Genomic DNA, 28,000 nt, shown 5'->3' on the forward strand with positions numbered 1-28,000 from the left:
CCGCCTGGATTCGTCCCTCCAACAGATGCCATGGGTTTGGGCCAGGCCTGAGTTTCAGTGAGGGGAGCAACAAGCTGGCTGAAGGGGCAAAGGGAAACAGAGAGAGGGGGGGGAAAGATATTTATGATTTAAAAAATAATAATTATATGAAGAAGAAGGAAAGCAGCAGAGTGATGTGAGGAAGGAAAACTGATTTCTGCTGCTGCAGGTGGAGGTGTGTCACCTTTAAACCTCTGGAGGAAACACACTGAGGTTGGGAAGTAAAGGTAATTACGATCCATTTGTGATTTTTCAGCTAATTTAACAAAGCAGCAGCAACATTCAAACATTGTCATCTGACTCATTCGTCTCTGGAAACCTTGTTTAACTTAATGCAAAGTTTTGGCGGGACGGTTTACGCAGCCGTCTCCACTCTGCTGATTTTGGAGAGCATAACAATGGAGTGCTGTTTAAATGCAAAGACGGTTTTAGTTAGACAGCTGCCGCCTGTGTTTATTCCAGCATGCCAGTGGCCGGGTACAAACACTCCAGCATTCACTCTGGGTTATGCTATTTATTTGCAGCGTGACATGCCTCTGGCATCTCGTTAAGCAACACTCCAGACTTTTAAATGTTTTATATTTTGCTGATTATTTCTTCTTGTGTTTTTTGCTATATGCCACCTGAGTGATCAAAATATTTACTTGGTTTTAAAAGCTGCGCCGCTTCTGGGTGTCGTTCTGTGAAATAGCTGCTGTCTGAATGTTAAACGGCGGCAGCAGCTGCAGGATGACGGTCATAGGATCTGTTTGTCCCCCGGTTCCAGCCTGGTATGCGTGACGCCCCAAAGTGGGCGCAGCAGCCAAAACACTCTCTCTGCTGCACCGGGTCTCCGACGTTTCTGTGTCACTGTGACTTGATGCTTGTCGCTTTTATTAGCTGCAAAAACCTGATTTAAGATGAGATTCAAGACAACGATGATCTGATTGGTGGTTTTCTACCGGCAGCCGATTGTAAAGCTAAACAATTAAAAATTAACAGCAATAGTTGGGAGGCCTGAGAGGAAAATATATGGAGGTTTATTTATCAAAGTGATGTTTTTACCTTGTTATTAATTATTTTACAAATTTCACATTTTTAAGCTAAATATTTAGCAAATTAAATAATTAGCAAGCTAATTATATAGTTTGCAAACCAACTATTAAGCTCAGGACAATATATTTAGTTAGTAACCTAAATATCTGACTTACAAGCTAAGTATTTTGTTAGCAAGATAAATATTTAGTTAGCAAGCCACATGTAGCTTGCTAACTAAATATGTAGATTGGAGCTAAATATTTACCTGCTAAGGTAAATATTTAGCATAGAGCTGTACATTTAAATTATAAACTACATATTTAGCTTACTAACTAATTAGTTAGCTTCAAACCAACTATTGGGCAAGCTAAATATGTAGCTTATAAACTATATATCTAGTTAGTAGGCTAAATAGCTAATTTCAAATTAACTAGTTGGCAAGACAAATATATATGTGACAAACTAAATGTTTAGCTAACTATAAATTTAGATAGCAAGCTAAGTTATATATTTAGATTGAAATTGTGACACTAATAACATGGTAAAAACAAAACGTTGAAAAATGAACATCCACTTTTAATTTTTTTTATATGACAGGCCAGATAATCCAAATTATTTTTGTTAATTTCTGATTTTAACTTCACAAACGGCCCCTCATGCTGTTGCTCCTGCTGAAGTCAGCTTTCATGTTGTCGTGTGAGACTCTGGGCGAAGGGAACAAACGGCATCATGAAGACCAAAAAACGCAGCTGCCACATTCAAAACTTGCATGTTCATGTGTTAAAATGGCCGCCCTCAGATCTTGAGCTGTTTTTACAAAAAAAACATGCAAACATTTCAGTTTCCAGATGTGCAGAACTGATGGAGGCGTACGGGGAAAAAAAACACAGCTGTAATTTAAATGAACCTTGGCTCCACAAAGTGTTGACTCAGAGGGATGAATACAAAAGCACTCCGCACTTTTCAGATGATTAGTTTTAATTTTACTGCTGTGTAGATTTCTGCCAAAAAAACTCAGAAATTTTGAGATTGATCTCAGAAAGGTTGAAAAAAAAATGAGGCGATTCCTGAGTTTGTAAAGTTTTAACATTTTATAGTGTTTTCTAAAAAACAGACAATATCCAAATAAAACACTTTAAAGTTTGTGGTTTATATTGTCACAAAATGTGAAATTAATACTTTTGTAATGCTGCACATGCAAATCAGCTGTTTCTGTTTCGCATTGGTGAAAATATGCATTGATGCTGCAGAGCAGCAGGTATAAAAAGGAAATGAAATGAGATGATGGATGATGGTGGTCATCATCAGTTTCCTGGCGACAGACTTTGGGCGGTGGGCAGCGGCGGTTGGGCTTGGACCAGGACTTACGGGTCAAGTGGTGTCATGATTTTGCTTCATGAGGAAACGCCTGACGTACGTTGGAGCGTGAACTTCCCTCAGACAAGGAAGGAAAACCTAAACCAACAAATCTAGCCTACATCACACCTTCAGGATTATGTTGAAATTACTCCACAGGTTTATTTCCAACAAGTTTTCTATCTTCTGTTCCTGCATCTGATCCCGTCAAACAGCAGAAGCTGTTTGCGAGATGTGGATCGGTAAAATGTAACGCTGCTTCCTGTTTACATGAAGGCATTTCCTGTCCAGAGGCAGACGCCTGCGGGTGTGCCTTGGTTTTTTTTTTTTCCATCTGATGTTTAAAATTAGGGGGAACACCCTGTGATCTATCTCTGACAGATCTGGAAATTGCGCTGCTCGGAGGTTGCTCTTATCTAAAGAGGCGGGAGGCTTCCCGAAACGTTCCGCTCCCAGAGGGCGGCCATCTTGGATGGAGCTGATGATTAGCACCATGGCTTGTTTTAGCATTCGTTCACCCAACTTATCGTTACTGAACATTTATTCGCCTTAATCAAACATTTTAAATTGCTTCTTAGCAGCCAGTCAGATCCTAGAGAGAGTCCTGCACTGCAAAAACATAAAATCTTACCAAGTATTTTTGTCTAGTTTCTATGTAAATATCTTAGTACAGTTGAAATAACTCGAAATTATCTTATAAATAACTTTTCAGCAACATTGGAGTTTTTCAGTCAATAATTTCCTAATAACAATGAAAAACTACTAAATCCACTGGCAGATTATTTCACTTCAGACATTTTTTCATGTTTTAAATGAAATAATCTGCCAGTGGAACTAGTACTGGGTTGCTAGCAGGGATGAAAGTAGTTTTAAATTCTTGGGGGTACTATGACAAAAAAACATATATATATATATATATATATATATGTGTGTGTGTTCAGGGGGCAGGACCAAATGTGGAGGCGGGCCGGATCCGGCCAGCGGGCCGTAGTTTGGGGACCCCTGGGTTAGGTGGTCCCCAAACTAAAGCTTTGTGTGCTTTGGAGTTTCTGTGCTGATGAGTTTTTTTTTTTTTTGAAGCGATAAAAGCTGGTAGCTCTTGAATTGTTACAAAATGGAGCTGTATTTCCTCCCTCAGCCCACTGGCAGCAATGTTGACACCTTCAGATGCTATGAGACCTAAATCCTGAACATCAGGGCATGGATGCATCCCAGTTTTCCATGTCTGACATATAACCATTTATTTATCTTTTAAACTGGTTCTATTGATCCTGTGTCCAGACAGAGGGATTATCAGTAGCCCAGCATCATGACCTGTTTGTTCTGAAGATCCTGCAGCTTCCACTTCTCTTCCTAACATGGCGCCTCCTCACCCTGACTCTCATACTGACAGGAGGGACCACAGAGCTCTGTAGGTTAAAGCTCATCTTCTGAAGTTGGGATATTTTTCCGCCAACAGGATCCAGAGGAATCACCTCAAACCAGATGTTGGACTGGATTTTATTTCACTGTCATTTGTGAATGTTAGCTTCTCATTTTCAACAGTGGAGCTATAAAGGTTGAAAAATGTTATTTTGGAGAAAATCTCATCAACATCAATGTTTCCACTAAATAAGAGGCAAAACAAATTTGTTTGATAAAGGAAAAGCCTCTCAGACTCTGAGCTCAAAGCACCAAACTATATTTTATATCAGACAATTAATTTAATTTCACATAATTATCGCGGTAGAAGCCATTTTGTTTGTTAAATACTTAATGAAACATATTTACCATGTTTGATGTTTGTTGTAAATGACGTAAACTCTCACAGAACGAGGTAATTAGTCCAAGTTTGTCGCTTATTGAACGTTCAGAAACTACGGCGGCTGTGATGAGCCAAAACAGGTAAAACAACCTGAACAGGTGATCGACTCTAAACCACTCGCACCTTTTTACTCTCCGTCTCTGTCATTTAAGCACACCCGTTGCTATGGCAACCTCCTGCGCTCCACAAGCCGACCAGAGATTATGTTAAAACCAAAACATTCAGTCCGTTACAATATTAGGTTTGCAGGCTTGATATTTATCATTAATAAGCCTCTCGTGAACACAGCGGTGGTTGATGAGTTCATTTTAAACTCCTGCTCTGCTCGAACCGAAACGCACAGAATTGCACAACACACAATAATCACTGAGATTATTATTGTTGTTGTTGGGTTATGTTGATTTTTTGTTGTTGTTGTTCTTTAATAAAGTCACGAACGTTTCGATAAGGAGCCAGAGGAGGACGTGCTGCTCTCAGCCTCCTGCGACGTTCAGTTTGTCTCCTGATGCCGAGATCGACTCAAAACCGATCGACGCGTCGCCCCGCTGCTCTAGCAAAGCACGAAGAGTTCAGAAACTATATGAAATGGGGGGAAAAAAGCTATTTATTAACTGATTATGTCGTGTTTTTGGATTGTTCTTGAAAAACTGATCAGTCACGGCTGAACAGTGAACCCGTTGATGTTTTTTACAGCAGACAGCCGCTCCCCTCTTGCAGGTACTTCGTACCCCCGCTAAATCTTTTAGGGGTACGCAGTACCCCCTTACTTTCACCCCTGGTTGCTAGGCAACGGGTTGGCTTGGCTGGGGTTGCTAGGTAACGACGCAAGATAGGAGCTTGTTTTAAATAAATAATTCCTTAATATTAATGAAGAAGTACTGGTTCCACTCTTAGACTTTTTTCACTTATAACATTTTTCCCCAAAAAGTGAAATAATCCGTCACTAGAACTAAAACTTTTTCATCAATATTAAGGAATTATTCACTTAAAACAAGTCTTCTCTAATTTTATAGAGACACCAACTTCATCTTATCTTGGTGTGAAAGATACCGTTGTTTCTGTGAGAAGTGAGCATGGAGATCTGCATTCAGCCGTCTGATGTGTTTACAGTTAGCGTAGCGCCCGGAATAGAAACAGCTTCCCCTCCTCCAGACGTGTGATTGTCCTAAAATTAGATCCAAAGGAAAAAAACAAAAAAAACTTTTGGTGTTATCTGCCCAGACTGCCACCAATTGTGAGAAAGTTCGGCGGTATTTCCTGAGTGTGAACTCCTGCGCACGCGGCAGAGGAGGAAATATTTTTGTGTCTGCTATCTGGTTTGTGCTGATAAAACCTCGCTCTACAAATAAATCCCAAACACGTCCTCAGCTGTCTGTCCTGCGCCGGCGCCATTATCAACCGTTTAAAGCTCAGCGTGGGGCTCGTTGTCTTCGGGCCGACATGATGCTCCAGCTCAGGCAGAGCTGAGCCAACGGCAACGTCTGACGGACTCAGACGAGTCAGGATCTTCCTTCATGTGACCTCTGGGTTGACCTCCGCTCAGGCTAACGGAGAAGGTGGCTGCATGAAGTGAAAGGGTGAATTTGGGAGCAACTGTTTGGAGACTATAAGAGGCGTGAACCGTGGAGGTGCAACACGTGATGCCGTAGGGTCGGTGCAGAGAGAAAAAAAACAGAAGTTTCTTTTATTTAATCTCAGAAATTAAATTATAAAACTGGAAATTGTTTCAAAAGTCAAAATATTTTTACTTTTGGAAAGTTTTCTAGTTCCGACTTTTACGTTTGAAACTTTTCTAAGTTTCAAAGGTAGAAAATATTTACTTTTGTAAAAATAAATAAATGAATAAATTAGTATGAAAAGTCAAAAATGTTTGATGTTTGGAAAGTTTTCAAATTTTAAAACCTTTCAACTTTTGGAAATTTTCCAAATTTTGAAAGTCAAAGATGTTAAAATTTTGTACTTTCATTTTCTTTTCTTTTTTCCTTTTTTACAAAATTTCTGAAGTTATGCTCAAAAATTCAGTTTTGTCTCGCAAATTTTTGACTTTTCAAACCTTTTTCTTTCAGATTTTCTTTGTAAAAAAATCAAATTTTTTTTCTCCAAAAATTATGATGCACAATATTATTATGTGCATCATAATTATGCATAATAATCTTCCCTCACCAGGTCTGTCTGCATGTCGACATGCAAACAGGAAGTGAGCAGAGCAGAATGGCTTACCAAAGTAAAACAGGAAACTATCATTAAGAAATTCAAACTGAAGACATTAAATCACAGCTGTATAAACAAAGTCCATGTCATTTATTTGGTTGCAACAACAACAACCTTCATTTAAACATTAAAATCTCAGACGGAGGCTGACAGAAACAAACTGCAGCCGTTGCAGCCTCAGGCGGGAATCATTACAACGTTTTACACTTTTTCCTTTTTTACTCTGAAATGTTGATTTCAGTTTAAGAAAACGTGTCTGCAGAAATAGCCGCAGTAACTGTCTGATTATTTTCCAAATGTTTTTCTTGTGTTTTCTGTGAGGAAGGAAAGATGGAGACGATCCGGGTTTATTTTTAAAACCATTTTAGCCGATTTTTAGCATTAAAGTTAAATTATTTCCTATTCACCAGCTAAAATGTCTCAGATTAATAAAGAAAAATCAGATTTTTTTGATAGCAAATTTTCCACTTCTAATACTTTTCTGGAAAAAAAAACTTATCAAGAAAAATTCCTGAATTTTTTCTGAAAATTTAATGAAAATAACAAATTTGCCTTTTTTTTTAAATTTCTGAGATTAATCTCAAAACTTTCGCTGGTACATAAAAACAATCCACGTTTTATTTCTAGAAAACTTTTTTATTTTTTTAAATTTTTATTTAATATTATATCTCTGTAATGGTTCTGACACATCATCCTGATATAAGCTTCACTTAACAGGCAGCAGTAAATCTTTGTAACAAATTTTCTCCATCAGTGTAGAAACGGAGAATCAAACATGCCGAACTAAAATGTAACCCGAGTTATTTGGACGTGTAAATATCTTCAGATACAGAGAAACAATCAGGAAAACGTTTAGTGAAACCTGCTTTATCGACTTTAGGTGGAAAATATCTGCAGTTCCTGCGGATTAGAGACTATTTTCAAATAATCTCAAAAAATCTTTATTAAATGACCTTTTCTTCAATGGGAATGTTAAATTATCTTAAATTATCAGAAAAAGAACCATCATGGCTGCTGCACCTGCATGCAGTATGCAGGAGGTCAGAGGTCAAAGCTCTCTCTGGCATTCGCTGGGTGTGTTCAGGGCTGCAGATGTGAGTCGGATCTATAATAAGATTGAGATGCGAAGCATTTCAGATCATCGCCTCGTCCTGCGCCGCTCCTCTGCTCCACCCAGGGGGCGCCGCCTCCTCCACCTGCTGCTGTCCGTCCCGCCTGCAAACATCCATAAACCTCCCATCTGAACTTTATTCTACTTAAAAACTTTCATATTTTTTGCTCCTTTGCTTCATTCTTTAAGATAAATTTACTGTTTTGCAGCGACGGCAGCAGTAAATGTGATGCGTTGGTTTTTTTTAAGTGTTGAACTCCTGATATCTCCAACACAAACGGGAACCCACACTGACACACCGGGCTGGAATATACGCACAAATTTACACACACATATCAGTTTTCACACACACACACACACACACACACACACACACACACACAGCATGAGTTAAAAAAGAGATCACATGAAGAAGACAGGACTCTGAAGAATGGCATCGACGCGACAGCATATCAGAGCCAATGTAGATACGGAAAAAGAGAAAATTGTCTCCAAAAAACTCAGAAATCTTGAGATGAATCTCAGACATTTTTCAGGAAAAATTGGGAAATTTATGAGTTATAAAATGTAGATATTTGTGACAAAACTATGAAATTGTGAGGTTTTTTAGAGGCGTAGTTACTGAACTATGACCAAACTACGATGGTGTATTAGTGCCATTGTTCATTAAAAAAGGAGTAAAAACTCAAATTCTTAGATTAATCTGACATTTTCTAGAAAAAACATGGAAATGTCTGAGCTCCAAAAGTTGCAAATTTGCATAAAATTTTTTGGATATCAGAAATTTTCTAAAACATTTTTGGAAATATCTAAAGTAAAAAATTTCAGACATTAGCTAAACCTCTTCATACCTTTCAAATATTTATATTAAACCAGATTTTGTTATAATAATCTTGTTTAAGGATCAGGAAAAAAAACACTTTACCTTTTGAATGTTTTGTTTTTCAGAGCTAAATTGTCCATATATTTTTCATGCGCAAAAAAGCAACATTTTCAATTGAAAAACATTTTTACTGTTAAATTATTGAATAATTAAACCTGTGAGCTAATCAACAAAGATATTTATTATTCTGTTATTTGGGTTATTTAACCAAATTGGTGCAAAGTTTTGTTATACTCATTTAGCCTTCGGGTGGAAATGAAACTGGACTGTGGAAGCTAACGTTAGCGTTAGCATCTGTGCTGTTGCTACATGTTTAGCATTGAGATGCTATTATAATAGGCTAACTTGTTTTAGCACAACTTGAGCACAACAGTCTTTTCCATCATCCAGGCTGATCGTTTTTTACAGCCAAGCGGCTTGGTTGCTCATCACTGTCAGCGGAAGTAGCTTGTGCATCCGATTTACGGCTGTACTACAAACGTCTGGATACAAAGGTTCCGCTTTGCAAGAAATAAAAGAAAAGGCGATGAATTGCAATAAAGTTAAGTAATGCAATGCCTGGTTCTAATACGCAGATATGGAAATGAAATCAGGCTCTTCACTGCTTTAAGTAAAAGACTTGGACTCAGTAAGCATTTTGTCTTACTGGTGAGACAAAAATGACTCCAGTTGAATATTTAGCAGTTTTTATCAGGAGTGGCTTCGTTTGTCACACCTTGTTGTTTGCCCACATGTCCAAATTATCATTTTTATGATCAGGTCGCCGCCCTCCATTGGTGGTTTGCTCCGTTCCTTATCAGCCAGACTTTATGTGTTAGCTTGTTGGAGGAGTTATGCAAACGGCTCAGGCTCATGTAGCCGACTCAGAGGAATGATCAACGGGACGGAAAGAATGTAAAGACCGCCAGAAGCTCCAAGCTGCTGGCCTTGTTGCTATATCAGATCCTTTAGCTTCACATGCTACGCCTGACATGAATGCCACAGTCTTCAACGTTCTGCTGGGAGCTAATTACTGCTACACAGCTTTTTAGGTCATGATTATTTGCTCCTCTGGAGTTTTTCTGATGTTTTATTTTGTGTTTCAGACTCTGACATTGACCAAGAGGACAGCCATGTTTACAGCCAGACCAGAAATCAAGCCGTGAGTAAACAGACACGTTGACTCAATGTTTGGACTCGAGTGTTGATGTTTTGGAGACATTTAGCATCAGAAGCTCTGGTGCTGGTGTGAAGCTGCTGTAGAAACAATCCAGGACAAACTGGTAGAGTTTAGTTTGGAAATGTTTGAAGGTAAAGTGGATCAGATCACGTTTTTACTCACGTAAAAGTAAAATTAATACTCAAGTACTGAGCAACTGATCAAATTATCAGTGATTTAATAATATTTAAAAATGACATCAGACAGATTAAATATAAAGTTAAATGTAAATTTTGGTATTTTAAGGACGAAAATGACAATAATTCATATAAGTAACAAAATCAAGCAAATTGAATTGTTTCCTAATCATTTTATTTTATTTTAAAAACTCATGAGACTTTAACAGAAACTGTCTGTGTCTGGTGAATTTTTTGTTTAAAACATGTTTGTTTTTCATTCAGAGGGCAGAAAATGCAGACATTTTACTCAAAAGTAGAAATACCTCATAGTACTATTACTTAAAGTACAGCATAGTAAAAGTACTCTTAAAAGTACATTTTTTTCAAAAGTAATTCCAGTAAATGTAAGTAGTAACTACCCGACTCTGCTTATATCTACTTGAGTGATTTTTAAAGGGAAGGTTGATGTGCTAAACGTTTTCAAGTTAGCAAAAAAGCTACATAGCTAAATGGAAAATTAGCACATTAGCAGATTAGCTAGTTAGCATACCCACCACAGTTAGCAGCTGGCAATTAGCTAGCATCCAATTACCTCATTCCGATCATCCAGTTATTGAGATTTTGTTCCAGTTTTGGTGCAGAAAATGCAGCCATTGTTTGAATTAGGTGAAGACACACAAGGTTTTTATATAAATGTTCTTTTCTCTTTTGCATGTTGAAGAGTGACTTCAACAAATTAGCAGTTACAGAATAAGAAAGAAAATCAAAGTGGATGAACCTGGGCTGAACTCTGCGTCTCATGCAGGAATAATTGTAACTATTTTAGGACCGGAAACGCGCTGCCGCGGTACCGGTCACACCAGCAAAGTGTCGGGACGCAGTGTTTTCACAGGATTTACCGTGCAAGAGTTCATGAAACAAAAAGTGGAAGGAGATGCGACAGACGGGGTCATGACACGCTTCCTGCAGAGCGGGAGGAAGAGCTGAAGCGATCCGAGTCCAGCTCAGCTGAAAGGCAGCAAACCCAGTGGCACCAGAGCAGGATTTATGGTTTTATAGTCAGAACTCAACGGGTTGATGTTTTATTGATTTTAGCATCTCTACTGGTCAGACATTGTGATTGGATTTTTATTTCATTTGCACCAAGAATGTTTGAGTTTCCAAAGATGGTCATGGTTCTGGTTCTGGTTTGCTCCACATCCCCAGAACCAAGTATGGAGAAGCAGCTTCTATGGAAGAATATATGTGCCACAAATCTGGAGTAAACTTGCAGAAAACTGCAGAGCTGCTGAAACACTGAGTTCCTCTGGTTGGAGTTTCCTTTGATTAATCATAAATAAAAATTCACCAATTTGATATTTATTGATCATTTTAATGATGGCGCTAACAAAGTGTGATTTCTGTTGTTGGAGGTTTTTTTCATAATGTGAAGCACTTTGAACGGCCGGGTTGCTGAAATTTGCTATACAAATAAACTTGATTGATTGATTGATTGATTGATTGGTTTCTGCATTCAGGTGAAAGACAAGCGGCGGTCTCCCCCCTCGTCCAGATCGCCCTCGGCCTCGCAGCGCAACCCTCACCACAGCGGCACAGCGGACGACCAGGAGAGCCCAGAGAGAGTGGTGAGACACTTTACAGGACAATAAACACATATTTGTGTTTAGAAGCATTCTTATGAATGAATGAATGAACAGATTCAAGGCTCCTAAACCCAGGCAGATGTGAGTAGAGTACCTGAAAATTACTCAGCTTTAGTTATTACATCAGGAAACTAGAGATCAGCCTGAAATCTGGGTCTGAACCTTCAGAGCCACATAAAGATGGTTACAAAGTCGGTCTTCTGTCACCTGAAGAACTTTTACGGGATTAGAGGACGAATGTCTCAGCAAGATTTAGAGAAACTCATCCATCCGTTCATCTTTAGTCGCATTGATTACTGCAGCAGGTCTGCCTAAAATAATGAATCGGATCCAGAACGCTGCTGCTGGCGTTCTGACTAAAAACAGGAAGATGGAGAACATCACCCAGTTCTACAATCCTTCCACTGAGAGAATGGACTTCAAAATGCTGTTGTTGTATATAAATCACTGAACGATCTGCTGGTATTGTATCAACCCTCCAGACCTCTCAGGTCTTCTGGTTCTGGTTCTGGTCTGCATCCAGAACCAGAACCAAACATGGAGAAGCAGCATTCAGCTTCTATGCGCCACAAATCTGGAACAAACTTTCTGAAAACTTCAGGTTTTGGGGATGGGGGGATTTTTCTAAAATTTGTGCCAGTTTTCCTTTGAGGAAATCTACCAGTTGCTGCTTTTATAGCCAATCCTGTCACATTATTGATCGCCTCAGATAAATGCTGCGTTGAGTCGATCAGAAAGTGTTTTTTTCTGTCTGCAGGTGCAGAAGGAGAAACTACATGCAGAGCTGAAGCAGGTTTTGAGTCAGAAAAGAAGTCATTTACGAGAGTCGACCTGCAAACTGGCCGAACCAGAGATGGACTCAGAGTCTGCAGAAGAGCAGACGGTAAGCAGGGCAGCATTAATCCCACATTTGGATTCATAAACGGGTTTTCATGAAGTAAATTCTGCCAACACGGGGTTTCCCACAGAAACCTACACCAGTCATCCAGAGGCCGTCTGTGGTTTTGAGTTAAAAATGTTTAAAGTCGGCAGAAAATATGACCAAGTAATTGTAAATGTGTTATTGGAAGGCATTAACAAAACAAAAACACCAGCAATAAAGTCTTTAAAAAAGTCAAATATTTAAAAAAAATCAATGCTCAGCCTGGTGGCAGCCCTGCGACACCAAACCCCCAGAACAACATCTGCTGTGTCTCTGGATGTGAGGATTTGTTTCCTTGTGTCTGTCAGAGTGTGGAGGAAATCTCCAAGGCTGTGGAGATCGTGGTGGAGACGGAGGCGGAGGCCGGAGCCAGCGGCTACAGCGTGACGGGTGGAGGACAACACGGCATCTTTGTCAAAGACGTCCTCAAAGACTCTCCGGCTGCTAAACACCTGAGTCTGCAGCAAGGTACCGTATTCCCCGGACTACAGGGAGCAGCGGATTGTAAGGCACAGGGTCAAAGAATCGTCTGTGTTCAGACGATCCTCGTTTTTTTATACATAAAGCGATCCGGACTGCAAGGCCCGTTTGTAACCCTTCTGTGTTCGTCTCAGGTCCAGTAGGTCGATTCACGACAGACACATTCAGGTTTACTGTGTTTATTCTAATAGAGGAAATAAAGGTGGTGGTTAACTTCAGTCCAGACAGCAACAGAAAAATATCGTATATTTAACATAAATTCACATCATTAATCCACATAACTAATCTCATCTGTAGCATAAATTACAATGACTCTTGTGTTTTAGTACAGGAAATAAAATCCACATGCGACATTCAAACATTATCACACAGTTCATAACTGAAATGTTGCTTCGTATCAGAAATTAAAACGTACCAAACAGGAAAACTATGTGTCTTTTTTTATTTTTTTTTAAAACAGCAAATATGCTAAACCTGCCATTTTATGGCCATTGTAGAAAAAATTGTAGTAAATTTCTGCCTAAAAGCTTTTCCAAACGTTTTGAGAGTAATCTCAGAAATATGTTAGAGATATAAGTTTTCCACAAAATTGGAAATTTCTGAATTTCAAATGTTGACAATTTTCTTTCAAAAAAATTCTGGAAAATCTGATTTTGACATTTTTGAGCTTCCATGTCTCACTAAAAAGTTACTTGTAAGTAGTTTTGTCCAATTTAAAGTGTACTAAGAGATTTTAACTCGAAACAACATTAAAATACTTGGTAATATTTTGTGTTTTTGCAGTGTAGAAGAGTAATTTGTGGTAAAACCTTTGCAGTTATGCCCCCTGATATTGGTATTTCCTGATTTACTGATTGATTGATAATCTCCTCTCTGAAGGTGATCAGCTGCTGAGTGCGAAGGTCTACTTTGACAATGTGCGCTATGAGGATGCGCTGAAGATCCTTCAGTGCGCAGAGCCATATAAGGTCAGCTTCCAGGTCAAGAGGACCGTTCCTAAAGCTGACGTCAGCGTCCGGCCAAGAGTTCCCAGCCTGGAGGTCAAAGGTCCCAAGGCCAAGATGGCTAAAATGGTAACCAGATGTTTTCTTAAACAGACTTGCATTTTAAAGGAGGAACTGGTTGACCTAATAGTTCTGTTTTCGAACTGAACTTGGAGAGAAACAACTAAATGTTCTCCCTCTACTGATACTAACTTTTACTTCCAGTTGTTTTGAATTCCCCTCCATGTTTTCGTCTCCTCGCTTTCTGATTGGCTACACGTCACATTCAACAGGAATAACTCCACTATAACTGCAATATCGTTCCAAAACAATCCAACAAAAATATCCTTTAAGTTACAAAGAGGTTCAGCAACAAAGCTGTTCCACACTTGTTCAAACCACATGCTTTGCTTTTCTGTTCCAGAGTGTGAAAGGCATGAAACCGTTTAAGATCCAGAAGAAAAGAGGGGGTCGTTTTGGTCTGAAGAGGCTGAAAGAGAAGCGCAAGGAGGAGCTGGTGATCGAGGGAACCCCCCCACCAGCTGAGGTTGACGTGGAGTTTTCACTTCCCAAGTTAAACCAGAGGAAGAGTGACGTAGAGGTTAGAGGAACAGGGAGCGTTGGAAAGGCAAAAACGAGGATCAGGTTAGTTTAGCTCCGACAAATACTGTTCTGGTTGGATGTTAAGTTCACATCCAGGTTTCTGCTTACAGTTCGGACTGTGGGTGTGTTTTCAGGTTCCCCCATATGAAAGCGAAGGGACGCAGTGGTGCGGGAGGAAAACTGGAACTTGAGGGACAAGAGAGCATCCCTCCGTCTGAAATACCTGGAGCTAAAGTGAAAGCCAAAGGAAAGGGACACAAGTTTGGGATCGTATTTCCCAAGACGAAACACGCAAAGTCGGGTTCTTCCTCGGGAAGCGTGGAGCTCAGGCCTCCAGAGATAAGCGTCCAGTCGCCGTCGGTGGAGGTCGGTTTGTCTGGAAAAAAAGACAAAGACGTGGAGAAGAGAGGCTCAAGATTCAGCCCCCCAGATGTGGAGTTTGCCCTCCCTTCAGGAAAAGCCGAGGCGTCTCTGCCCAACGTGAAAGGAAGTGCGGAGATCAAGACTCCTAAAGTAGACGTCAAAGGAGAAGCTGATGTCGGCAAGGAAGATGCAAAACTCAGAATACCAAAGTTGAAACTACCCAAAATCAGACTCTCGCGCCACTCGGATGAGATTGACGGTGAAATCAAGGTGAAAGCGGAGGGAGTGAAAGTACCTGACATCAAAACCCCAACAGCTGAAATTAGAGGTGATGGAGAATTTAGCGTTCCTAACGTGGAGGTCACCAAACCAAAAATTAAAGGAGACGTATCAGGAAAAGCTGCCTCAGTTCAAATACCCTCAGTAGATATTTCTTTGCCAAAGATAAAGGGAAAGTCTGACACAAGTTATTCAGTCCAAGGGGTTGAAGGAGCAGGGAAGTCAGAGATCAACATGCCTACTATCAACATCTCTGTACCCGATGCTGGTCTGGAGTTTGATTCAGGTAGGAGAATTCCCGATGAAATAGAGGGAACTGCGAAAGGGCCCAAAATCTCTCTGCCAAAGATGGAAGCTCCTGGTGTTGATATTAAAGGCCCAGGAGGCGGAGGAAAGTTTGACCCACCTTCTGTTGACGTCTCTTTTCCAACAATGAAATCGGACGGCGCGGATGTGGACATGGACTATTACGTTGGTGGAGACGGAAAGTTTAAGCTGCCTAATTTTGACATAACTCTTCCTAAAATGAATTCATCAGACGCAGAAGGAGACATGGAAGTCGGATTCAAGTTGCCCAAAGTAGATTTAACTCTTCCAAAAAGCAACGCAGGAGCAGCTGACGGTGAAAGAAAGGGAACATTTCAGCTGCCATCTGTTGATGTCTCGCTGCCTAAACTGAAGGCAGGCAAAGTGGAAGTCGGCACTGAAGGCCAAAAAGTGAAAGGTGGCAAATTTGAAATGCCTGGTATTTCATTGCCTAAAGGAGAAATAAAGGGAGACATTGAGGGGGGAAAATTCAAAATGCCTTCAATAGACGTGTCTCTGCCAAAACTAAAACCAGAAGGTCACGTAAAAACCCCTAAGCTCGAGGTTGAAGGTGAAATTCCTGTGCCTTCTGTAAATATCTCTGTGCCAAGAGGAAAGGCAGAGGGTGATGTTGAAATAGGAAGTCCAGACGCAAAAGGAGGAAAGTTCAAAATGCCTTCTGTCAACATCAAACTCCCAAAAATGGCAACAGCTGGGGCTGAGGTCGACATTAAAGGAGAGAAAACTGCGCTGGCATCAGCAGATGTTTCTCTACCTAAACCCAAGGCTGAGCTCGACATTGAAGGAAAAGTCGAGGGAGGCAAATTCAACATGCCTTCTGTAAGCATTTCTCTCCCTAAGATGAAACTTCCTGAAGGAGATGTGAAACTAGAAGCTCCCGAACTTCCAAAGATCGACCTCTCGCTTCCGACTTCAAGGGAACAAGGCAGTGTGGATGTGGAGGGAAAAGGTGGAGCCAAATTTAAGATGCCGACGTTTGACATCTCATTGCCTAAGGGGAAAACCGAAGACAGAGAACTAGATGTTAAAGAACCTACAGTCAAAGGAGGAGCAAAATTCAACATGCCATCTCTTGACATTTCTCTCCCTACAATAAAACCACCTGAGGGGGGAACTGACATCGACAGTGAAGGTCCTGAATTTAACATCAAATCACCTACAGCTAATGTCAATTTAAAAGGAACCGGGATCAAAGAAGGGAAAATGAATTTTCCTACAAAAGACATTTCTCTTCCAAAAGAAAAAGTAGAGGGGAAGATAACTGTTGAAGGGAAAGGGGGGAAGTTAAAGATGCCTTCGCTTGATGTGTCCCTTCCAAAAGTGAAGATGCATGAGGAGAACATTGAAATCAAAGGACAGTCTGCTGACATCTCACTTCCAAAGGGACAATTAGATGTGGACATAGGAACTAAAACTAAAGGAGGGCATTTTCATTTACCCTCAGTTGACGTTTCCCTACCTAAAATCAAATCAAAGCGAGGTGAAATCAACATCGAAGGGCCAGAAATTATAAGTGGAGAAGTAAAAGCACCAACTATCGACATCTCCCCACCACAAGGAACACTGGAAGCTGACATTGATTTTGGTGGTGAAAGTAAAATGGCTGGATTCAATGTGCCGTCTGTAGACATTGACTTACCCAGCGTTAAAATTCCAGAAGGAGACGTAAACTTTCAAGGTCCAAAAGTCAAAGCTGACAAATTTGAAATGCCCAGAATTGATCTCTCATTGCCTAGAGGGAAAAAACTTGGAAACATTGATATTGACATCCACTCTGGAGTAGATGGAAATTTTGATACTAAACTTCCTAAAGGAAAAGGCAAATTTGGCATAAATATTAAAGGACCAGAGGGAAAAGCAGGAAAACTCAAAATGCCCAAATTTAAAGTTTCAGCTCCAAAATTGGACGTACCAGAGGGTGACGTCAAAGTGCAAGGACCGGACATTAAAGGAAAGATTGAAATGCCAGCTGTTGACATTTCACCTCCTGAAGGAACAATAGAAGGAGATCTTGACGGTCATGGAGCAAAAGGAGCCAAATTTCACATGCCTTCGTTAAACATTAACCTTCCAAAGATAAAATCCAGAGAAGCTGGTATTGACGTTAAAGGGCTTAAAGGTGAAGGAAAAACATTTGACGTGCCATCAATGGATATTTCAGCACCTAAAATAAAATCTCCAGAGGTAGACATCAGCCTCCAGGGCCCAGATGTTGACATTTCACTTCCAAAACCAAAAGCTGACTTTGAGATTGATGTTAAAGACGCTGAAATAAAAGGAGGAAAGACAAAAATGCCAACATTTGATATTTCAATGCCAAAAGTAAACTTTCCTGAAGGTGAAGTCAAAGTAAAGGGTCCTGACTTCAAGGGCAAGAAGATTGAGATGCCAGACATTGATATTTCACTGCCTAAAGGAAAATCAGATGTAGAAACTGATGGGCATGGCTGGAAAGGCGGGAAGTTTCACATACCCTCTGTTGATTTTTCTCTACCAAAGATAAAAGCTAAAGGACCAGAGGTCAACATAGAAGGACCTGAACTTAAACAAGGAGACATCAACATGCCTGACATTGACCTTGCTCTTCCAAAAGGAAAAGCTGATATTGACCTCAATATCGAAAGTACTGAAGTAAAAGGAGGAAAATTCAAAATACCCAAATTTGATATTTCCCTTCCAAAGACAAACCTTCCAGAGGGCCATGTTGACATTTCTCTACCCAAAGTAAAAGGAGAAATTGACATTGATGGTCACATGGACAAAGAGGCCAAGTTTCAACTGCCCTCTCTTGATGTTTCTCTCCCTAAATTAAAAGCAAAAGGAACCGACATTGATCTTGAAGGTCCAAACCTAAAAGGCGACATCACACTACCAAAGGGCAAAGTGGAGGGTGATCTGAGCCTCAAAGGCCCTAATGTAAAAGAAGGATTTAACTTGCCAACTGTGGACATCTCATTTCCCAAAGGAAAAACTGGTGGAGACTTTGATGTTGAAAGTTCAGAGATAAAAGGTGGAAAGTTAAAAATGCCAAAATTTGATGTCTCATTGCCCAAAGTAAGTCTTCCAGAGGGTGATATCAGAATAAAAGACCCAAATATCAAGGGAGAGAAACTTGAGATGCCAGACCTTGATATATCAATCCCTAAAGGAAAAGCAAAAGGGGAAATTGAAGCCGGAGGACATGTCAGTAAAGGAAGCAAGTTCCAAATGCCCTCAATTGACATTTCTCTTCCTAAAGTAAAAGGTAAAGGACCAGAGCTGAGTGGTGAAATTCAAGGTGGAAAGGTAAATTTGCCTTCAGTGGATGTTTCTGCACCTAAACTGAAGTCTCCTGAATTAAATGTTGGTCTTCAGGGTCCGGATGTGAATGTTGACGTTACACCATCATCATTTAAAGTGGAGGGTGATGTTAACACTGAAGGCATGGACATGAAAGGAGGGAAGTTCAAGATGCCAAAATTTGACTTTTCTTTACCAAAGATTATGCTCCCAAAGATTGATTCCAACATTGAAGGTCCAGAGATTAAAGGAAAAACAAAAATTACAGCTGGTGATATTTCACTTCCAAAAGCTAAGGGACCAGAGGTCAACTTTGAGGGTCCTGAAATTGAAGGTGGGAAGATAAATTTACCATCTCTTGATATTTCACTTCCCAAAACACAGTCTCCTGATATAGATGCTAGTCTCAAGGCCCCTGATCTAAAGGGAGGAAAAATCAAAGTACCTGCTATTAATTTCTCCCTCCCTAAAGGAAAGGTCGATGATGACTTTGATGTTGAGGGTCCCGAGATGAAAGGTGGGAAGTTTAAATTACCTAAATTTGATATCTCCTTACCAAACGTTACTCTCCCAAAGACTGATGTCAGTGTTGAAGGGCCAGACATGAAAGGAGAAATGGAAGTACCATCTGCTGATATTTCACTGCCCAAACCAAAGACAGATGTAGAGGTTGATGTAGGCAGTGGTAAAAGCAAGTTTCACTTGCCCTCGGTTGATATCTCTTTCCCTACAATCAAAGGAAAGGAAGCCAATGTTGACATTCAAGGACCTAAAATCAAGGGTGACGTATCACTCCCTAAAATCAAGTCTCCAGACATGGATATTACCATCAAAGGCCCTGACATTGAAGGAGGAAAGGTTGACCTACCAAGTGTGGATGTTTCACTTCCCAAAGGTGAAATAGAAGGCAATGTCATGGCAGAAGGAATTGAAGTGAAAGGGGGAAAATTTAAGATGCCAAAATTTGATGTTTCTCTCCCAAAGATTACCGTCCCAAAGGTTGACATCAATGTAGAAGGACCAGATATGAAAGGGAAAATTGAGAAGCCAGCCACTGACATTTCACTACCAAAAGCAGATGTAGATGTAAATGTTGAAAGTGGTAAAGGGGGCAAATTTCATATGCCCACAGTGGATTTCTCTCTTCCAAGGCTCAAAGCAAAGGGAGCCGACATTGAGATTGAAAAATCTGACATCAAGGGTGATTTGTCTCTACCTAAAGTAAAGTGTCCAGAGGTAGATATCAGTCTTAGAGGCCCAGAGGTTGAAGTAGGAAAGGTAGTTCAACCAACCCCAGACATCTCATACCCCAAAGGGAAACTTGAAGGTGGCATAGAAGTTGAGGGCCCTGAGGTGAAGGGGGGTAAATTTAAAATGCCAAAAATTGACATGTCTTTACCAAAGGTTAATCTCCCTGAGGGTGATTTGAAGATAAAAGGCCCAGAGTTCAAAACAGGAAAAATTGAGTTGCCAGACATTGATTTGTCATTTCCCAAAGGAAAAGTAAAGGGAGACATTGCAACTGAAGGACATGCTGGGAAGGGAGGCAAATTCCACATGCCAAACATTGACATCTCTCTTCCTAAAGTGAAAACCAAAAGAACTGAGATAAATGTTGAATGTCCAGAATTTAAGGGTGGAAAACTCAACATACCTGAAGCTAACATTTCACTTCCAAAAGAAAATATTGATGCTGACCTCAGCGTTGGAGGTCCGGAATTAAAAGGGGGGAAAGTAAACCTGCCCAAAGTTGATATTTCACTTCCAAAATTTAGTCTACCAGAGGGTGCTGTCAAAGTCAAAGGACCTGATGTTAAGGGAAAACTTGAAATTCCAGCCGCTGATATCTCAACTTCTACAGGAAAAGTTGAGGGAGACATAGATATTCAGGGACAAAGTGACAAAAAAGGCAAGTTTCAACTGCCCTCAATAGATATCTCTCTTCCTAAAATAAAAACAAAAGGAGTTGATATGGATATTGAAGTACCCAAACCCAAAGGTGAAATATCACTTCAAGGTGGACAATTTGAGGGTGATTTAAATGTGGAAGGACCTAAAGTTAAAGGTAGTAAACTTAAAATGCCCACATTTGATGTCTCGTTGCCCAAAGTCAATCTTCCAGAAGGTGATCTGAAAATGAAAGGACCTGAAATGAAGGGAGGAAATATTGACATGCCAGATGTTGACATATCGCTCTCAGGGGGTAAAGCAGGAGGAGAAATTGAAACTGGAATGCTTTCCAACAAAGAAGGCAAGTTTCACATGCCTTCAATTGACATTACTCTTCCTAAAATAAGAGCTAAGGGGCCTAATGTAAATGTAGATGATCCTGAAATTGAAGGAGGAAAAATCAAAATGCCTGCTGTTGATGTCTCCCTCCCCAAAGGAAAGACTGATATTGACCTTGATGTTGAGCCCCCTGAAATGAAGGGTGGGAAGTTTAAATTACCAAAATTCGATATCTCCTTACCAAAGGTTACTCTCCCTAAGGCTGATGCCAGTTTTGGAGGGCCAGACATAAAAGGAGAAATTGAAGTACCAGCTGCTGACATTTCACTTCCAAAAGCAAAGACAGATGTAGAAATGAATGTCGACACAGGTACAAGCAGCAAGTTTCACATTCCCTCGGTTAATCTGTCCCTTCCTAAAATCAAAGGAAAGGGAGATGTTGATATTCAAGGGCCTAAAATCAAGGGTGATTTATCGTTTCCTAAAGTCAAATCTCCAGAAGTAGATGTCAACCTCAAAAGCCCAGAGGTTGAAGGAGGGAAAATTAACTTACCAGCTGTTGATATTTCACTCCCCAAAGGAAAAGTCCAAGGTGACTATGAGTTTGAGGGTGTTGAGGGTAAGAGGGGTAAGTTTAAAATGCCAAAAATTGATGTGTCTTTACCGAAGGTGAGCCTTCCTGAAGGGAATGTTAAAATTAAAGGCACAGACATCAAGGCAGGAAACATTGAGATGCCAGACATTGATTTATCTCTTCCAAAACCAAAGGTCGAAGGAGAAATTGACACTGATGGATATGCTAAGAAAGGAGGCAAGTTTCATATGCCTTCTTTGCATCTTCCTGACATGAAAGCAAAGGAACCACAAGCCAACATAAAAGGTCCTGAAATCGATGTTGATATCAAGGGTCCAAACGTAAAAGGAGGAACAGGTGGAAAGTTCCACATGCCAACTCTTGACATAAATATGCCCAAATTTGATCTGGACCTAAGTCTTCCATCTGGGTCAAAGGATAAAGGCCTTAAAGTCGACATCAGTGGACCCGATGCATCTGGAGATTTGGAGATGTGGGGTCTGAAAGGTGATCTCAAACCAGCCCAACTGAAGGTTAAGACTGAAGATGTAGAAGGTCCAGGTGCATCACTGAAACTTCCCTCAGTCAAGCCACCAACAGTTGACATCTCAGCCCCAAAAGTGGATCTAGACTTTAGCCTTAACAAACCTAAAGGTGATGATATTGAAGTTGAACTTTTGAAAGCAGAGGGAGGAAGACCTTCTTCAGGTGGCAGCTTTGATTTGCCTAATGTCTCCCTCAAAGTGCCTAGTTTCACTTTCCCCCGGTTTGGTGTAAAGTCAAAGAGTGGTGATTTGGAGGCATCTGGACTCAAGGGAGATATTTCCCTCCATCCGCCAAATATTGAAGGAGAGATGAGGGCACCATCAGTAGAATTTGATGGGGATGGAAAAGTCAAAATGAAGAAACCAAAAATAAAAATGCCTTCATTTGGAATATCTAAAAAAGATACAGATGTATCAGTGTCTTGTCCTGATGTTGATGTCAACCTGAAAAAAGGAAAAGCTGACCTTCCTCACCTGGATTTCAGGACTGAGAGCCCAGACAAGGCAAAACATAAAGTAAAGTTTCCAAAGTTCAAGATGTCTTCTCCAAAGGTTCAACTTCCAGAAGGAGAGGTTGATGCTAAAGGGGAAGCTGAAGTGGATAGAAAGAGTGGCTTTCATGCACCTGATGTCACTCTCAAGTTACCAAAGTTCTCAATCCCAGGATTTGGCTCCAAAGAAAAAGATTTAGGTAAACCAAGTGGTGAACTTAAAGCCCAGGGCAAAGTCAAGATGCCTTCCGTTGAGCTGTCACTCCCAGAGGCTAAAACACCAGAGATGGAGGTTCTTCTACCTAAAACAGAAGTTGATGTTTCAGAAGCAGATATTAAAGGTTACGAAGGAAACCTTAAAATTCCCAAAATGCCTAAGATTGATGTTTCTATTCCCAAAGTAGACCTTGATGTGTCTCTCCCAAAAGGCAAATCCCAAGAGATTGAAGGATCAGATATAGAACTTAAAGGAGGTGACGGAAAATTCAAAATGCCTCAAGTAACAATGCCAACATTAGATGTGAATCTTCCTAAAGGAAAACCTAAAGATATCAATATACCTAAAACTGAAATAGAGGGTGATGGAGGGAAGTTTAAAATGCCTTACATCAAAATGCCCACTGTTGATATAACTCTACCAAAGGCTGATATTTCACTGCCAAAAGCAAAATTGGAAGCCCCTGAAATTAAAATGGAGGGGACTGCAGAGCAAAAGTTTAAAATGCCCAGGGTTGACATCTCTCTTCCAAAGGGTAAATTCCAAGGGAATGAGGCACCTGAAACGGATGGAGAAAGAGGAAAAATCAAAATGCCTCACATAAAGATGCCAAATGTTGATATCTCTCTCCCGAAGGGAAAAATTGAAGGTCCAGATGTGGAAATCAAAGGAGAAAAATTCAAGATGCCACAAATCAGCATGCCCTCTGTTGATTTTTCACTTTCTAAAGGAAAAGGTGAAGGTCCAAATGTTCAGATAGAGGGCACTTCTGAAGACAAAGTCAAATTACCTCAATATAAAATGCCAAATGTTGAGGTTTCTCTCCCCAAGGGACAGATTGAAGGTCCAGATGTTGAGCTCAAAGGAGAAAAGGGAACTTATAAGATGCCCCAGATTGGTATGCCATCTGTTGAAATAGCCCTTCCCAAAGGAAAGGCTGAAGGTTTAGATATCGAAGGCGGTGGAGGAGCAAAATTCAATACGCCATATGTAAAATTGCCATCAGTTGACACATCCGTATCTAAAGGAAAAACTGACCCAGACGCTGGCATTACAGGAAATTTGGGAGGAAAATTCAAAGTGCCTCATGTAAAAATGCCAAATGTGGACTTCTCAGTCAGCAAAGGAAAAGATGGTCCAGATGTGGAGATTGAGGGTGAAGGTGGAAAGCTTAAGATGCCACACTTTAGTATGCCTTCAGTTGATATATTATTACCCAAAGGAAGAATTGAGAGTCCTGATATTGAGATAGGGGGTACAGAGGGCAAAATAAAAATGCCTCACCTGAAAATGCCAAATGTTGACATCTCTTTACCCAAAGGTAATGCTGGCAAATTTGAAGGAACAGAGTTAAAAGTAGAGGGAAGCCTACCAGAAGTACCCTCTGGAGACATTTCTTTGCCAAAAGATAAAACTGCAGGCCCCAACACTGGCATTAAGAGTGAAGGAGGAAAATTCAAGTTGCCAAAAGTTGATATATCTTTTCCCAAAGTAAAACCTTCTGTGGAAGCTCCAGAGTTGGACATAAAGAAAGAAGGACAAGTCAAGATGCCAAAAACGAGCTCTGACGGACCTAGTGGAAAAACTGAGGTAGAGGGTGGAACGATCAAACTACCCCATATAAAGATGCCTGAAGTTGATATTTCCCTTCCTAAAGGTAAAGGTAGTGAAGTCCCTACTATGGAGATGGAAGTTACAGGTCCAGATGCCAAATTTACGAAGGGAAAAATATCAATGCCAAAGGATAAAATACCCAAAGCTGAGCCTGGGTTACAAGTGGTAACTCCAGATCTGAAGGCCGATTTAAATATTGAGGGAGAGAGCAAAGGTATAAAACTGAAAATGCCAACAATAGATATTGAAGGTCCAAAAGAAGATGTAGAACTGGACATAGGATTTCAAAAAGGGGAAGTTAAGATGGACAAGAAAAAAATTGTATTACCAGACCTGGATCTAAACACATCAGGAGCCGACAGCAAAGTTAAGAAGGGAAAGAAGGGCAAAAAATTCAAGATTGGAGTGCCAAAAATGAAAGGTGTTGAAGATGTAACCGCAGAAGTAAAACATAGTGGGGATGTTGATGTCAAAAACAATGGCCATGCAACTGATAAATGTCAAGTTAACATCACAGCACCAGAGGTGACGTTACCAAGCGTTAGTCTCAAAACAGGCTCAGGTACCAATGGAGGCCCGTCATCTTCCAGTAAAGAAGTCAAAGCACCTAGAATACCTGATATAGAATTTGATATTGGTACATCACAAGATGAAGATGATGACAAAACAGAAACAGAGAAGAAAGTCAAGATCCCTAAATTTGGGGTCCCATTACCCTCCATCTCATCTCCTGAAGGAAGGAGACCAGAAATTCGGTATGAGGGTCCTAAAATGCCCAAAGTAAAGAAAGCTGTTTTTGTTTTGGTGAATCCAAATGAAACAGGGCAGGCATCTGCAAGCATTACCCCCCCAAACAAGAAGACAGCAGCTGAAGCTGAGACAGAAGATGTCAAAGTGAAGATGCCCAAAATCAAAAAGAAGTCAAGCTTTGGGAAGTCTAAAGATAAATCTGAAAGAGACGCAGAGGAAGAGGAAAAGTCAAAGGGAGCAAAGATTAAAATGCCCAAAGTTTCATTTTCGTCAGGCAAATCAGGGTCTGCTGATGTCACTTCGAAGGGAGACAGTTCAAGTCTCAATGGAGAAAATGCTGAAACTCATCACAAGGATGATAAAGGGACATTCGGGGGCAAAATCAAACTTCCAAAGGTGGAGTTCACTAGTCCGTACAGCAAGGTGGCATCGGGGGATAAAATGGGAAAGGACTCTTCATCAGAAGTAAAGGGTGACCTCCAAGGGGCTGAAACTCCAGACAAAATGGCCTTAAAGGAAGTGGTGTCATCTCATGCCCGAACGGAGATGTTGGACAGGGACAGTTCAGAGTCTCCACTGGGTTTTGGTCCAGAGTTCACATCAACGAAGGTTCAGATGTGGAGTGAGGTGGAGAGCAAAAGCAAAGAGAGAGAGGAAAAGGAATCTACCTCCTGGTTCAAGGTCCCCAAGTTCACACTGAAGCCCCATGCCACAGGTAGGAGCAGACCCACCAGCAATGATCATTTGTAGTATCTAGAGGATGTTCCTGAACCATTAACATCTCTCTTCCTGATTTATTTTCTCTTACTGAAGACAAAGTTTCCTTTCAGTCCTGATTTCTTCACTTATCCTACGCACTCTTCCTTGCTTCCTCTTGCATCTGTCCCCGTCTCCTGACCCCAGGCTTCCTCCAGATAACCCCAGAGGGTTCCCCTCATGCCCAGCGCAGGGGCGAGCTGGGAGGGGAGGTGGACGTCTCCGGGTCCTTCTGTCTCCACACCTCTGGACTCGACTTCGCCAGCCAGCAAATGTCCGAAGAGCACCAAGTCTCTTCCACAGAGGAGGGAACCGTCACAACGGTCACCAAGACGACGAGAATCACCAGACACCTGGTTACCACTGAGACTCGGACCGGCGAGTCTTCAGTAACTACTCACCAAGTGTCAGACTTTTAACTACTGAGAATGCTGTACTGATATCTTAAATAACTTTTGGTTTTCTTTGTTTTTGTGTTTTTTTTTTAGACTGATGAGGTTGCAGTGTTATTTTAATGTGGGGAAAAATGAAAGTTTATCTTTTATATTTTATCAGGTTGGGCATGATTGTGATGAAATACAAGGTCTTTTTATCAACCAGCGTTACTATCAGTATTACAACTAAAGAGTAATATATACCAGTTTTGTTTTTTTCATTTGACTATTTTTGTTGTTCATTTAGTTTTGTTAGGTTTGTCCTAATTATTTATCCAGTTTTGTTCAGTTTTGATAAACTCAACTAAATACCAACACGTCATCAATTATTTATTTTTGTTTATTCAAAGTGTGAATAACTTTACGCTCACCAGCAGAGTCGATGTAGTTCCCACAAGTCTGAACCGGAAGTGAGCCGCGCCACTGAACCACCATCTTGGTAGGCAAGTCCAGCACAAAGCATAGATGAACCAATGGCTTCGAGACCAACAAAAAGAAAGCAGAGTACTCGAGAAATTGTTCTTATATTTTTATAAGTTAGAAAGGAAATAGGTGAGAGCTAGTTCTAAGCTTGTGCCTTGTTTATTGTTGTCATAGCAACTGTCATGACAGATATGTTACCTACCAAGATGGCTGTCAGCTACAAAGTTCCCGGAAGTGCGACGTCACATGAGAACTATACATTGTACCAGATTTTTTTTTTCATTTATGCTGATCGATCAGAAAACATACTGGATAAATTTATGTAAATATCTCTATATTATAGCGTTTTTTGTTGTTGTTTTTTTAGCGTTGTCCCTTCAAAGCAAAATGTAATTATTTTCATATTCACCAGAGTTGGGTTTGTTTTTTCTTTTGTTTTCTTTTTAATCTGAAGATTTCTTTTGTTGGTGTTGCAGGAAAAGTGTGAGGTTATAAAGATGATCGGCTGTTATTTTCTACGTAAGATTTATACTGAAGGCATTTAGTTGGTGCTACGTCCCAGAGTTTACCGCTGTGTGTACGCAGGATGCTCTGGATGGACTCTTCTGCTCTGTGACCTCTGACCTTATAGTGGCAGATTTCTCTCAAACATTTAGGTCAACATGCTGCTAGCCTCTTTATATTTATATTTTCACTTTGCATCGCCTGGAAATTATTCAACAGTCTCATGATGGAGATTTTATTGTTGTTGCGAAAACGTAAAAATGAGACGATGGGAATTTAAGGGATTTAATTCAAAGAGTTCAACACAAAAATGAACTGTAGATCTTATTTTTGGCTGCTACAATGAAACTAATTAAGGAGTGGCAAGCTTTAATTTGCTCAGAAGCCAAAGTGTAGCTTAATATGTTTTGTGTGGTTAGTGCTACATAATAATATAAGAAGTGCCTTTAACTGTTACCTTTATAAAACTGTCTGCCAGTAAGTCAATATATTCACCATTTTCATTTCTAAAATGAGGAAATACTGCTTAAGATCAAAGAAAGGGATATTCAAAATATCAGCTGCAAAATATTTAAAGCATCAGAGCAAATTTGTGCTTTTCATTTGATTGTTGTTTAGTTTTCCTTTGGTAACTGAAAGGAAGCAGCGTTTAGCAGGTGAAAAAATGTTTTTTAAAAAGCAAAGTAAAGTCAAGATAACATTGCGTGGGCTCTACTGTATGTGAACAGATGTTTTTACCTTTCTGGATGAATGAGGTGATCACATTTTCTCTTGGATTTTAAGATTTTCAGAACTAAGTGTTGTGCCAGAGCTGCATTGGAAAGACAATAAAATATTATTCACTCT

General features: G+C 40.3%; 1 protein-coding gene across 2 annotated transcripts; it reads left to right on the top strand.

The window, feature by feature from the left end:
- The first annotated feature begins 41 nt into the window (after positions 1-41).
- Positions 42-27,999, top strand: prx (periaxin). Of its 2 annotated transcripts, none has more exons than XM_081614153.1 (9): positions 42-266; positions 9,507-9,562; positions 11,256-11,363; positions 12,139-12,264; positions 12,612-12,771; positions 13,663-13,856; positions 14,191-14,411; positions 14,504-25,752; positions 25,851-25,984. In XM_081614153.1, the coding sequence occupies exons 4-9, from the start codon at positions 12,235-12,237 to the stop codon at positions 25,871-25,873; spliced, it is 11,877 nt and encodes a 3,958-aa protein (XP_081470279.1). In that variant the 5' UTR covers positions 42-266; positions 9,507-9,562; positions 11,256-11,363; positions 12,139-12,234; the 3' UTR covers positions 25,874-25,984. The 2 variants fall into 2 exon arrangements, with proteins under 2 accessions (XP_081470279.1, XP_008424804.1); XM_008426582.2 differs by having other exon boundaries at positions 45-266; positions 25,941-27,999.
- The last annotated feature ends 1 nt before the right edge of the window (position 28,000 follows it).

Source organism: Poecilia reticulata, chromosome 13 (assembly GCF_904066995.2).
Source record: "Poecilia reticulata chromosome 13, P_reticulata-male-v2, whole genome shotgun sequence".
NCBI classification, from domain to species: Eukaryota; Metazoa; Chordata; class Actinopteri; order Cyprinodontiformes; family Poeciliidae; genus Poecilia; species Poecilia reticulata.

Excerpts from the sequence above, each read along its gene's own strand:
- prx (XM_008426582.2), top strand. The coding sequence starts at position 12,235 with ATGGACTCAGAGTCTGCAGAAGAGCAGACG. Across the intron at positions 14,412-14,503 it reads AAGGCAAAAACGAGGATCAG|GTTCCCCCATATGAAAGCGA; the intron begins GTTAGTTTAGCT and ends GTGTGTTTTCAG. Across the intron at positions 25,753-25,940 it reads ACTGAAGCCCCATGCCACAG|GCTTCCTCCAGATAACCCCA; the intron begins GTAGGAGCAGAC and ends TCCTGACCCCAG.